The sequence below is a fragment of the Gekko japonicus genome, unplaced genomic scaffold (genome assembly GCF_001447785.1).
Source record: "Gekko japonicus isolate JY-2015 unplaced genomic scaffold, Gekko_japonicus_V1.1 scaffold59, whole genome shotgun sequence".
NCBI classification, from domain to species: Eukaryota; Metazoa; Chordata; class Lepidosauria; order Squamata; family Gekkonidae; genus Gekko; species Gekko japonicus.
In genome coordinates this window covers 1317550-1331743 of record NW_015169174.1, presented here as the reverse complement: position 1 = coordinate 1331743, position 14194 = coordinate 1317550, and the positions used below count along the sequence as shown (strand labels likewise).

The window sequence follows — 14194 nt, the reverse complement described above, 5'->3', positions numbered from 1 at the left end:
TTTCCTTCATCAACTTGACCATGCCTCAAGACCATGGTTCAAGACAACCATATCAGCTTCTGGAGGCTACCACATCTCAACAGAAACTCTTCATGTCCTATATGATGGGGGGGGGTGAAAGAAAGCTGTCCTCATCACACCCCCTATAAACTTCAGCAAGGTATCCTGATCAACAGTGTCAAAGGTGCCAACAAGTCTAGAAAAATCAACAGGGACATATTTCCTTTACGTTCTTGAAGATTAACATTATCTGCCAGAACTATCAATGCTGTCTGCCCTACCTCCAGGACGGAAACCTGACTGAAATGGGTCAAGGGCCATTCAATAGAGTTTGAACTAATTGATAATACAGCCATTTTCCCTTTTGAGACAAGTGGTGTTTTGCAGTATTCAGAATAACAGCAGCTGTCAATCACCCAAAACTCTAAAAGCAGAGATTACATCTATTAAGCCATACACCTGTGTGTCATAGTTACAGTTACAGTGTACATGACCACCTTTCTCACACTATTATCCTTTTCTGAGATTTTCCTTCTTGTCTTTAGCCAGTTTCTGATGAGACCAAACACCTAACCTTGTGGGCTTTGCTCTAAATGAACTAACACCATAAAATAATTTCTTTATGAAGAGGCACCCCACCTTTCTTAGCTGTACCTCTAGAAAACTTCTTTGCTCAAATGTATTGGTATTCCACAAGGTAGAAATGGTCCTTATAACCTGGCTCACCATAAGCAAAAGAAATTTTAACTAGCTATTACTAGTAATTCAACTACATTTAAAACAAGTAGATCCATTATGGAGAACACGACTATTAAGCACACTCCTGTTTGCCCCACTACCTTGGTTTCTTATTTTTCATTCCACACTTTGGACCATCAGTGGTGACCATGTCATTGCCTACTGAGAGAATGCTTACAGACACTCACCATGAGAGCCAAGGTGAAGATGTTGTGTTTTGCCAGCAAAACAGTCTCATTGGACATCAGGAACTTCAGTAGATTAATCAGAGCTACGAGAAAAGAATGAAAGACATCAGAGTTCCTTATAATAGGCTCTACTGATACAACTGCAGTTTGATAAACATCTATCTGCCCAAAGTCTAAAGAGGAAGCTTTTCTATCCCTCATATATAAGCAGCCACAGAAATTGAAGACTTGTTATCCTAGATTTATCCTACATGCTCCATTTCATGGTGAGTCACCTGCCACTGAAGACAGTTCTCACACCGTGGGTTTTTTCTGCCTCCTTGTCAGCACCTTAAGCAGCACCTAAGGTCTGGGAAATCAGTGGTTTGTTTTCAGTTTCATATATCCCAGCACAAAGAGAGCAAGAACCAATCTCAGCTGTCACTTGCGCTGATGATACACAGGGCTGAACTACATACAGCACGGATCTGCTGTGGGTGCATATGACACACAAGCAGACACAATACACTCCATCAAGTTACTGTGGACAGGATATGTCACATCAGACTCTTCCCAGAAGCACTGCTAGGAGACAAAAAATATGTTAGCTGCTGGATTCTGCACCTTATTTTTACATTAATATTAAACATAAGCAAGTGAACCGATCAATACACCAAAAACGTTTGGCTCATGAAGGGCTTAACAGACATTGCTGCATACTGAATACCGGCAAGAAATTTATGTATTTGACAGCATTATTACAATCACTGATAACAGTAATTTCAAAAGATAGGCACTTTTCAGTTTTACTTGGGGCCTGTTTGGCAAGCACAAGAATTCGTTCTTGATTATGTGATTTTTGACAGGATTGAACTTTCTTCTCTGAAGCAATGTGTAGAACAACAATGTGTGAACAAACCTGCAAACAGAATATTTCACTTAGGAAGCCATAAAGATCAATTTATGTCAAAGGTTCTTGATTACTTTTTCACTGAACCAGCTTAATGTCAGCCTGTGCACTCCATTTTACAGGTGCAACTTGAGTCAAGAGCATTCCTACTTATGGATACACTGCTGTGCAACAGAAAGCAACGTGCCCTGTCTGCAATCTAACAGGATCCAGATTATTCATCTGCCAAAGACCATCCATCTGGAGACCTGAGCACTGTTTTTCTGTAATGAGGCAAATGTTAGAACACAGCATATGCTGAAAGATCAAGCTAGCTATATAGAATAGGATTGGGTGAGCCAGGCCAACAACGATTGTTTGTAGAAACATACTGAGAAGCACATGCAGGACCAAAGAAAAGAAATGTCCCCCATTCTACAACTCCATTCACATGTTCAGAACAAATTTAAGCTCCTATTGACCAATAAGAGTAGGAAGGAGGATTAACCTAAACATGATCAGCCATGATCAATGTCTTCTGAACTTTCAGAAATGTCTAACATACTGAAGGCAATAAAAATAATCGGGGGGCGGCGTAGCAGAAAGTAAGGCTCACAGGTTCCAATGAAATTCTGAAATTATTTTACTGGTGTCAGTGTACATCAGATAGCCTGATAGTCATATTCGCTTAAACATTCTCTTAGACAAAACTGAGTTACTAAACATTACTTCTGTCTCTTTAGCTGTATAGCTATTTCTACCTTGGTCTAGCACAGGGATGTCAAATATATGGCCCGCAGGCTGGATCCAGCCCCTGCAGGGCTCAGATCCAGCCCACAAGCAATTTCCTTCTCTCTTTTTAAATTTATTTTCTAAAAACTACAAGAAAATAGGGAAGGGGAAACTATAAACTACGGGAGAAAGTAAAAATAAACCACTAAAACCTCAAGAGGTGGGGGTCATATAATGCTTACAATAAAATAGCTTTGAATAAAAAAAGGGTAATTTGTTACATTGTAGGTGATCATTACAATCGCTTAAATAATTCAAGTCCAGGTATTCTGACTTAGTAAGGAACCATACACAAGAATGGTTAGATAATAAGAATCAAAAGTCAAACTTCAGAGAAAATTAGCATCTCATTTGCCTCTTCTTTCCCTCAATCGATATCCTTGCTTGGGGATCCGAATCTTCTCCAGTAAGTGCTTCATCATCACTCCCCTTGTTGCTCTTCTCATCCTCTTCTCCTGTTGGATCCTATTGTCGCTGCAGAAACTCTCTTGCTTTCATAACAGAGTCAATTCTTTCCCTCTTATCTTTACATTTGAAGAGTATGACTTCGGGTACGATCCATTTGTAGGATATGTTGTTCTTTTGTAGAAACAAAGCCAAGTCTCTGTATTTTTTCCTTTCTTTCCTTATTTCAAAGGGAATGTCTTTCAAAACTCTTATTTCCTTGCCATCAATTTTAAGGGTAGTTCCATTTGTAGCTTTTAATATCTGATCCCTCACTTATCTTCTGGAGAATCTTACCACCACCTTGCCGGGCAGATTATTTTTCTTTATGTATTCTGAATATGACCTATAGATCACATCCATTATGCCTTGAAGAAAATCTGCTTTAAAATCTGCAACCGGTCCCAAAGCATCACTCAAAATCTGTTTAAGATTCTCCCCTTTAGTCTCAGGAACTCCCTGAAGTCTCAGTATAAAGCTTGCCTTTTCCATTTGTAGCTGTAAAAGCTGGGCTTCATCTGAGTTTCTCTTCTTTTCCATATCCTGAATTTGCTTTTTAAGCTTTTTGGTGTTGGCATCCAGTTCTTTAAGATTCTCAGCTGTTTGCTCTGTTTTTTAAAAAGTCTCATCTAGTTGCTGTGCAGCGAAATTTTGATTGAGTGTCTTCATTTGCTGCAGCAGGGGTCGCAATGCTTATGTTAGCATCTTAGAGAAGTCTATGGTTGTTTCCGGTTGCATGACCGCACTCGCTGGGCTAGCACTTCCTGAAGGAAGCTTAGGTTTCGTTTGCTTATCTTTCTCCGTCTTCTTCAGCGACATCTTTGAAGCTGTTTACCTTTAACAAAGTTTGCCAAAAGTCTATAAAGTCTGCAAATCGCCTGTAATTTTCTTGTAAGTTTCTTACTATAGTCCCATTTTGCTTTCAGTTCCAGCCCCCTTTAAAAGGCATGCTTTAAGTCCATTTTTATTTCCGGGGGGGGTTTCCCCGCCCCCTCGCTTACTTTAGAGGGGACTTTCAGCCATTTCTCTGGTTCTCTTTTCAGCCAAACTCACTTTCAATGAAGATCATGTAGTTCTCGCTATCAAACGTGTAAAACTCTCAACCTCAACTCGCTTGTCCCGGTGTGCGTCTCAAGTCCAGTACTGGAACACAGTGGCGAGACCATCGGGGCATCGGAACGCCTCAATCCACTGGCACCGTGCCGGGGGAGAGGCGATCCTCAGTGCCCCATGGCTAGGAGCCCTTCACAAAGGATCCGGGGGGGCACGTACAATCGCACCCCCTCTCATCTGCTGGCTCACAGATCGCGTCCTTGGGAGCTCCCGAGAGACACGTCTGCCATTAGAACGTCAAAACCAGAGGTCCTCAACAATTTCCTTCTCCTGCTTCTTTTTCCAGAACTGCTGCTGCAGCTTCACTGTAGCTTGCTTTTCCCCCAACTTCCTTAGTGGCTCTTTGCTTCCTGTCTCTTGCCTCCCACCCCCATAGCTCCCTCAATGGCTGCTTCCTGCTTCGTGTGGGAGAGATACAAAGACAAGCCACTCTCTCTCTCCCTTTCACACACACACACAGAGAGAGCTTCTGCTTCCTTCTTCAGGGCTGCTCCTCCTCTTTGGGAGAGGAAGGGAGGGGGAGGGGGGGAGTTGGAGTCCCATGGCAGTTTTAAGACCAACAACATTTTATTCCAGGTATAAGCTTTTGTATGCAAGCACACATTTTCAGGGGGAGGAGGGGAAGGTGAGCGGATGGATGGATTCTTCTGACAAGCACAATTTACATTGAAGAAATTATTTTGGCTTATTCTGAAAAGTTTTTTAAAAGATTGGATTACTCTGTCCCTATCTGGATTTTATTTTCTTTCAAAAAGACCCTAATTAGGAATTAGAACACTTGGAAAAAATGGTCTTTATATCTTGGAGAGTGGAATGATTTCAGATGCCCAATGATAATAGTACACACTGGTAATGAGAAAGGGAAACTCTCAGTTCAGTCCTGGAGAATGCATTGTCTTGAGCTTCATTATTAATTGCAATTCAGCAATCTCACTTTGAAATTCCTTTGTAAGAGCACTGCTACTCTTAGGTCAGCAACTGAATGTTGTGGTTTCTAATGTCAGACTTATCTCCATTTATTCTTTGCATCCTTCTGGATGGAATCAAGACCTAGTTTTCCTGTCTCATTACCAGTGCTGATATCTCCATGCCTACTATCCCTCTGCATATCACACCTAATCCAATCAAGTCTGCTAGTGTCATTTGTCATCTAAAATCACCTTTTTAAAGTTTATATCTTCAGTACCTCATGTTAACATTTTATGGCATGCTTGGCCCGGCCCAACAAAGTGATGTTTATGTCAGATCCAGCCCTCAAAACAAAGGAATTTGACACCTCTGGTCTAGCACACGTAGCTACAACTATAACAACAATAGACATCTATTTGCAAATATAAATAGACAAGCTGAGAGCCTGCAAGGAATCGTGGGAGGCAGAAGAACAATTTGGAAATCCCATCCCTGCCTCTTAAAACCTTCCCTTCTGAGCTGTCAGAGGCTTCAGCAAGTTGATCCCCCTTTTCTCCTTTATCTGACATCAGTTGCTCTCACCATCCCATTCCTTCAACAACTTTTTCAAGTCTCTAACACTCCATTTGATTAACTTATTAAGTCTTATGTTTCTGTGACCTCATTTATTGCTTGTATGATCCACGAAGGAACCAGTCCACTTTCCATTAGACACAGTGACAACTTGGAGGCCCATTAGAATTTGTGGAAGGAGGAAACTATTTGAAAATCCAGCCAATCCCCCTTGAGAATTCGCTCAGGAGCTCATGCAGGCAGATTTCTTTCCCTTCCCTTTTGCCACTTTAACTGGCACTCACCTGCTCTCTAAATTCTAAAAAAAACCCTCCCCGGGAGCATTTTCAGTCCCCATGTGCCATCTTTCAAGGGTTTGTACAGAAATGCATTCACACTGACCTTGTGCTACTAATAGATCACTAAGTGAATCATGTCCTTCCATCAATAGGTACAGCTTCATTCACTTGGGCTCCAAATTATGCCTTTAGGATTGTGGACAGGCCTTTAATACCACAGTCACTCAGCTTGAGAAAAAGACTTCTGCCCATAATGTGGGCATAACTTCAGCCTTCAGAGCAACACAGCAGCTTCAGATGGGTTCTTCACAGAACAGAGCTGCAGTTAAACATGTTTCCAAGGTAACTAAGCCTCCATGGTGAATGTTGCCATCTAAGGCATTCCCTGCTTGGGACTAAGACAGCTGCCCTGAGCCTCTGTGATGGCAGTTTACTGGGCATTTCCCACTAAGGCTATAAAAATGTTTACTAATTGGCTCACCTTTAAGAAATTCCACGGACAGAGCTCTGCTGCTCCCTGACCTTAACCTTTCCATAAACCTTTCAGATTATGGAAAAGATTAGTCAATAGCCAACATGGCCAGCAAAACAGTGGCTTCTCTGATCAAAGTACTGCCAAGTCCTGCTTTTTAATGGCAGCAATATGGAACAATTATGCCTGCCCTATAAGAACGCTCAACACAAAAATTCTTTGGAAACAGGAACTGGCAAGGGGCTAGGCAACTCTTTCCAACATGGGATTAAAAATATGTTTGGTTCAAAATTTGCACCATAAACTGCCAAGACTGTTATTGACTGCATTTGTATTCCACTCTTCCTTCAAGGAGCTCAAGGTGGCATACAAGATTCTCCTCTTTTCCACTTAGCTCCCACAAACACAATGTGAGATATGCTAGGCTGAGAGACAGTGGCTGGCCCAAGGTCACCAGTGAACTTCACTGGCTGAGCGAGCATTTGAATCTAGACCAATGCATCCACCCCAACCTATTCTAACACAAGAGACACTACACCACACTGGTTCTCTGTATTATACAATACACATAGTTCAAATGTTTCAGGTTGTATTTCATCTAGCCCCAAATGGCCCTGCTTTCAGACACTTACTACAATGGACTGCAAATAATCTATCTGCACCCCAAACTTTGGGAAGTATAAGAGGAATGTTACAGAAGACTGCTATAAGCGACATCTGGCTTAACTGCCCAAATTATGCCTCATCTTTTTTTCTCTTTGGGCTAACTGCAGCAAATGGATGAAATATAGAATATTTTGCTTTTAAGATGTTCTCTGCAATGTTTTTAGCGTTGCAAATTGGTAGAGTTCTTTAGCCAACACAGCTCACGCCATTCTGCAAACTAGCACTTTCAGTGCTCAGCAGGATCTGTGACAAAAGAAAATCCCTGCTGACAAACATGAACTGCATTTCAGCACACACATGCACACCTTGCACTTAGGGAAGCGATGCTGTGACTTCTCTCTCAACAAGCCCATAGGAAGAATAGCAATGCTGTCTATTACCTTTCTGAATCTTTGCTACTTAAGGATTCACTTAAACTGATGTTAATTCAAACTTTCCTATTAGCATGGCATTTCCATTTACCACTTTCATATTTGTAAGGGGGAGCAGTACAGTCATAGAGAAAGGCAGGCAGTAAGGTGATATATACAGGTCACTACAGATTCTAGAGGACTAATGTATAACAGAAAGGGGGGGGGGATCAGAAATGTGCTGCTTTTTGTTTCTTGATACCAGGCTAGAGTTTCAGAACCCACATATAGGTTGACAAAAAACAGACTAAGGAAAATTTCATACAACTCTTTGCTACAATTGTATACCATGCGACAACATAATGTATGCATTATGATAACTGTATTCTGAGACTTAGGAATAGGGCAAGCTATAACATTACAGCTACATTTGAGTCCAGTAGACAAACAAGATATAATGTTTCAAAAATCAAAGCTCCCTTCATCAGATAGAAATACTAGTTATATTTCACAAACTTCTTTGTGGTACTCAGGAAAAGGAAATAATTTCCATGCTTCCTGCAAAAATCAGGATCAGGGCTAGCTAGCTCTAGAGCTCTCACTCCTACAAATGTTTTACTTCGTTGGGCAAGCAGCAGAATTCTCCAATTTATTCTTTCTGGTGAGCTAGTTTCAACTAAGAAGAGGCCCCAAAAGCTAACTTTGTGCTGGTTTCAAAAACAAAGCCTTCCCACAGGATGTGGAAAGCAGGAGGGGGAAAAAATCCTTGCTGCAGGCAGAACACTGTCAGCTTTTTAGAGAGGCAAAAGTTAAAAATAAAAGATCAATGAAATGGCAGGTCACTGCTCCAGAGGCTAGGCCAAGACCGTGAGCAGACAGGTGTGAATCCAGACTTAGACTATATGTTCTTCAACTCTGTCTCCCTGAGAGTTGATCTCAATAACTCAATTGATGGAGCTGGCAGCTTAAGGTTAGAACTGTAACAGGAGCCAGGGATGGAGCCTGAAATACAGCAAGTAGAAGGATCCATCGCCAACAGCCAGATCACCCTGGTGCAAGGAGCAACCTACTGCCAGAAAGAAGAATCTTCAGAATTTCAGACAGGCATGTTTAGCAGCACAAAGTACCAGCATTGACATAAACTGCAGCAATGGGTCACCAGGGCTCTCTTTAAATCAGGATCTGTTTCAGACACTGAGTGAGGGAACTACTAACAGTGAGGGGGACAGACTTCAGAGAATTGGAAGGATGCGGGGAATAAGCACATGATCCTGCAGCCTGCTCTCAGTCTCTTAAGAAATCCAAATGCCATCCTTGTGCTGGCCTCTAGAGTGAGATGGAAAGATTGTCTTGTTATCATCTTCTCTTGGGGAATGAGTCTGAGCCTCACCGCAGTTCTCTGAAGCTTTAAGCTCAATGAAACTGCAGGGAAGAGAGAATGACAGTGGAAGAAAGCTCATACCAACACCAAGAGAACACGGGTAAAAGCCCATTTCTAAAACCTATCACAGGGCAGCAAAGAAATCTTACTTCCGTACCATCACTGCATCCACTCAGAGTATGCTAGTGATGCTGTCTTGGGCAGTCCAAGATCTTTTATATTCTTATTCTCAACAATGGACTTAAGGTAATTTTGTGAGACTGTTTGTAGATAAAATTGCTCATATTTCCTCAGACTCCATGCTAAAGGTAGATATTCCCGAGGCTTCTGCTGGTCCTATTTCTATGGATATTTTTGGCTTGTTCCTCCTAAGTGTGAGTTCAGCATCCTAAGAGAGCTGCTTGTATTCTCAACTGTTGTCCCTCATAGACTATTAAACTGCCAGGAAAAAACTGAGTAAATTATAGAGGTCTTAGAGAAGGATATCAACCACTTTTATTGAAAAACCTTTCTTAGACCCACCCACTCCCACAATCTGAATAACTCTGTCCAGACTCAAATCTTCCATGTTTTTGCCTAAGATGTATCAGCTTGGTTCCATTTGGTCTTCCATGTGACTGGACATCAACAAGAAGCCACTGAGAGAGGTCATTGAGAGATTTACAGTACAATATCCTTAATTAAATGATTAAATGCTCAGTCTCTCAGTCTGAATCCAGAGAGGTAGCAGAAACCCCAAACCAGCAACTGAGTTCAGTAAAAATCTGGATACAGATGAATAAATTTAAGCTTAACATAGACAAAAACAGAAGTGCTGTTGGTCAGCAGTAAAGTCCTACAGTTACAGCCTGTTCTAGATGGGATATCGCAGCCCTTAAAGGAGCAGGCCTAGCAGCTGGCGGGCAGAATTCCTAGACTTTTGCCCTCCTGTTTGAGAAAGAGGTAGCAGAGGTAAAACAGGAGTGCCTTTTCCAGTCTATGCTGCTTTACCAGCGGCATCAGTTCCTGGAACAGAACACCTGGCTTTGGTCATACATGCCTTGGCAACATCAAGATTAGAATACTGCTAACATGTTTTATGTATGCCTTTGAAAATGGTTTAAAAACAACAATTGGTACAAAACATGGCAGCCAGGATGCTGTTTGGGCTCACCATTGAGATCATCTCTTTCTTATTTTATAACAGATGGATAGCTGTGTTGGTCTGAAGCAGCAGAGCAAAGTTTGAATCCAGTGTCACCAGGGCCAGCCTGAGGCGAGGCTGCACCCTAGGCAAGGCTGCAGGCTGCAGATGCCAACCTCCCGGTGGGGCCTGGAGACCGTCCCACCGGGAACCCAGCGGCGGGGGGCCAGGCACTCAGTCGGCGGCGGTGGCAGCAGCTCCAGCGGCAGGTAAGGAGCACTGCCAAGAGGGGGTAAAGGGCCACGCGGTCCCGGGGTGTGCCGAGGCAGAGGGCTGGCTGGCTGGCTCAGGCACCAGCAGAAAGAAAGTGCTACAGCGCCGGCGGCACAGCCTCAAGTATGCGCACTGGGGGGGGAGGATTGTGTGAATCAGACAGCCAGACAGCCCTCCACCTTGGCGCACCCCGGGACCACGCGGCCCTTTACCCCCTCTTGGCAGCACTCCTTACCTGCCGCTGGAGCTGCCACCGCTGCCACCGCCCGAGTGCCTGCAGCGGGAGTAGGTAGGTGGGCGAGGAGGTAAAGGGCCATGCGGTCCCAGGGCGGAAGGCTGGCTGGCTGGCTCAGGCGCCGGCAGCAGGGCGTGCTTACCTCCTGCCTGGCGGCGCCTGCAGCAGCTCCAGCAACCTTGGCTCCCCCGGCAGGCGGTGGCAAGCGCGGCCCCGGCGCGGGCTCCCCTCTTCATGCGCCCGCTCTGCCGGCGCCTCTCCCCGCCGGCCATGGGTGACCGGAGAGAGTCCGGGCGGGAGGGAGGGAGGGACATGGAGGGGAGCCTTGGGGATCGGCGCTGGATTTTGGTGGGGGGAGGCGAACTTCGGCGCCCCCATCCAGGGCCCGCTGCCCCATCCAGGGCCTCCTGCTCTAGGCGAGTGCCTAGTTGGCCTAGCGGGAGAGCCGGCCCTGAGTGCCACCTTTAAGACCAACAAAGTTTTATTCTGGGTATAAGCTTTTGTGTGCACGCACACTTCTTATACCCAGAATAAAACTTTGTTGGTCTTAAAGGTGCCACTGGAATCAAATTTTGTTCTATTTTATAACAACTACTCTACCTCCCAGTTTGTTTCCAGACCCAACTCAAAGTACTGGCACTTAACTTTAAAGTCAAATGGCCTTGTCCAGGAACCCTGAGGGAATGCCTATACCCATATGACCCTGCCTGCAGCTTGAGAACTTCAAGGAATGGCCTTCTCCATGCACCAACTCAATGTGCATGAAGTGAGATTAGTGAGCACACAAGAGATAACCACCTTTGCTGTGGCCCCTGAGTTCTGAAACACACTCCCCCAGGAGACCTAGCTAACCCCATTATTAATAGCCTTTTAGAGAACTATTAACTGTTCTTTTTCAAAAGGACTTTGAAGGGGACTAAACCTTTTTCACCCCCTCCATAATGGATTTTAATGCCAAGTTGTAATTCATTGTTTATTCTAGGTTTTTAGTGCTCTTTAGTTATTCAGATTTAGTTTATTATTGCTGATGATTATTAAGAGAAGAAGAAGAAGAGATTGGATTTATAACCCGCCCTTCACTACCCAAAAGTGTCTCAGAACAGTTTACAAGCTCTTTTCCCTTCCCCTCCCCACAACAGACACCCTGTGAGGTTGGTGGGGCTGAGAGAGCTCTTGACAGAAACTGCCCCTTTTCAAGAACAGCTCTGACTAGAACTACAGCTTGCCCAAGGTCATCCAGCAGCTGCAAGTGGAGGAGTGAGGAATCAAACCCGGTTCTCCCAGATTAGAGTCCACACACTTAACCACTACACCAAAAGGCTTAAGAGATCATGTGTTAATCTGCAGGCAGGGACTTAATTTTGGTAGTTGCAGCTTTTTGTTAGCTTCTGGTGATTTAGTTTTCCATTGTTAATTTTACTGTTTTAAATGTGCTTATTGTTTTAAATTGTCATCTTTGCTGTAAGCCTTTTAAAGCAGACTAATAATAATATCAGATAACTCCCTAACATTACAAACCTAAGAAGACTTTCCTGGGCGTAAGCCCCATTGAATAAACCTGAGTAAGATCCTGAGTACAGCCATTGAGAATTGTTCTGTGAGTTAACCAGCTTGAGTAACAACAACCATCTCCATAGAATACATCAGTCCAGGTGCAATAATCTAAGACTAATGGCTCTGAAAACAGAAAAAGTTAATTATGCAAATTAATTAATTCATTATGTATAAGTACTTCTTTAGCCTTCTACCTGCAGGCTTCTCAATAAAAAGTCTCCATTACAGTCTACCTCTGAGATAAAGGGACATATATTAGACAAATTAGAAAAGGCTCAGAAGAGAGCAATAAAGATGACAAAGGGTTTGGCGGGGAAAGGAAATGTATGAGATAAGGCTAAATGAATTGAACATTTAATCTGGAGAAGCAAAGCCCAGATGGGAAGGTTAGGGTGCAATTTTAATGATTATATACATATATAGAACACACACAAAGTACTGCTGTCAAATCAAGATGAACCAACTGCTTGTCCATAACCAAAGGCAAATGGAAAGAGAATAAATTCAAGCAGCTGGATAGAATATTAGGAAAGGCTTTCTCACTCAAGAGTGCTTGAACAAGAAGCTAGTGGGACTCTAGCACAAGCCTTTAAGACTTTTTTAGAAGTTCATGTCCATTTTTCCAGAGCTAGTATTCCACAGCCTACACATCACAACCAGCTTAGCGTCATAATGTCTCAATGACAACATAAGGACAGGAAGCAATCAGTTTCCTAAGGAAGTAGCTGTGGGATATTTGTTAACTAGGGTGCAGGAACCAACAACACTAAACACCAATCAAGTTGCCACACAAGAGTGATCAAAACATACTTCTTGGGAAAAGGGATTATTTATAAATCAGCCCTGACTGCAAAGCTGCATCCTCCAGAGAGAGGCTCCTGGATTCAAAGTGTGTCCTAGAAATAGCTGCTCCTCTCTCACAAACAAATATACCAAATCTCCTCAGGAAGTCGTCTACACCAGAATCTGTGGGTGTGCTGGCAGATTTACTGCCAATTAACCAAGGAAGCAAAATACATTTTGCCAAAGGAGAGCTGGGGACTACGTCAATATACAATACAAGGAGCTTTTCCATGAAAAAGCAGAGATGTGCTTGGCCACACAATGCCACAGGCGGAAGAAATGCTTGCTGTGAACCTGGCACAGAGCTGGAAGAAATGGACACATTGTGATCTGCAACATGAATGCTGAATTTTACAAGCAACTGTGCTAACTCCCCCACAGTCCCCTGTAAAAATATCCTAGCATATGGGACTTTTGTGAAGACAATTTAAACTGCCAGCTTGTCAGTAGTCTTTATGACATGGGATGTCCGGAACTGAACACAGAATTCAAAGTTACCTCACGCAGCAAACTGATTTAACTGCACCATGAAGTTTTCCATATCTTTGTTTTTCTACATGTTCCGTCAAAGGCATCTGGTACTAACTCATACCAATATGTGTGTGTTCCTAGCACTAGATTCCCAGAATAGACTGTAAACTCTGCTCATACAGAGGCTACTACATTACAAATCAGACTCTCTGTCCAAGCTAGCCAAAATTGCATGTGGCAACACTGAGAAAGATAAGGCGCCCTAGATGACTTCAACAGATTCTCAATATACTTTTATACTACACTTAGGACTTCTTGCCCTCCATTACATCTATGTACTGATCCCAGATTCCACCCCCCACAAAACTAAAGATAGGAGACAGTTGATCTCTTATGCACCAGCCTGTATATGTTGGAGTGTATCAATCCAATTATGTGCTTTTTATATAGGGTTCTTTTGTCTGAGTTTCTTGCATGTTCATTTGTGCATATCACTATATTTAATTTTCAATCTGGCCAAATCTGTGGACACTTAAGACCCAGAGGATGAGGTCATGGACAGTCAAGAGAGCTCACTCTACAAATCTCAGGTTTGTAGGAAAAAGCGAAATCTTTAAAAAAAATACACTACCCATATTGGGGGGATAAAACCCTCCATGATAGCAGCAGTGCAGCTTTAAAAAGTGAGTGCCCTCAAGTACTACCAACCTTTAAACCCTGATTTCTGTCAGTAACAGGCAGTGGAATGGGTAGGGCCCTTTTCCAGCGCTTTAGTACTCATTTCATGGTATGTAGAGAGCCACATTTGCAATTACTATAAACCAAAAGAGCCACATAATTAGTACTGTATGCCCTGAGTGCCAGCCCACTAAACAAAACAAATATACAATACAAGGGGTGGACCCGCGATACTCGCGGGGGGG

The 14194-nt window shown here is 43.2% G+C and overlaps 1 protein-coding gene across 2 annotated transcripts in view; it reads right to left on the bottom strand.

Annotated features, from left to right (window-relative positions):
- The window catches only part of LOC107114425 (chromosome unknown open reading frame, human C10orf76), a 216368-nt gene that overhangs the window by 131352 nt on the left and 70822 nt on the right, over positions 1 to 14194 (bottom strand). For both annotated transcript variants that reach the window (XM_015415899.1, XM_015415900.1), the window contains one exon: positions 927 to 1009. In XM_015415899.1, the coding sequence (XP_015271385.1) occupies positions 927 to 1009 (83 nt within the window). The remainder of the gene's footprint in view (positions 1 to 926; positions 1010 to 14194) is intronic.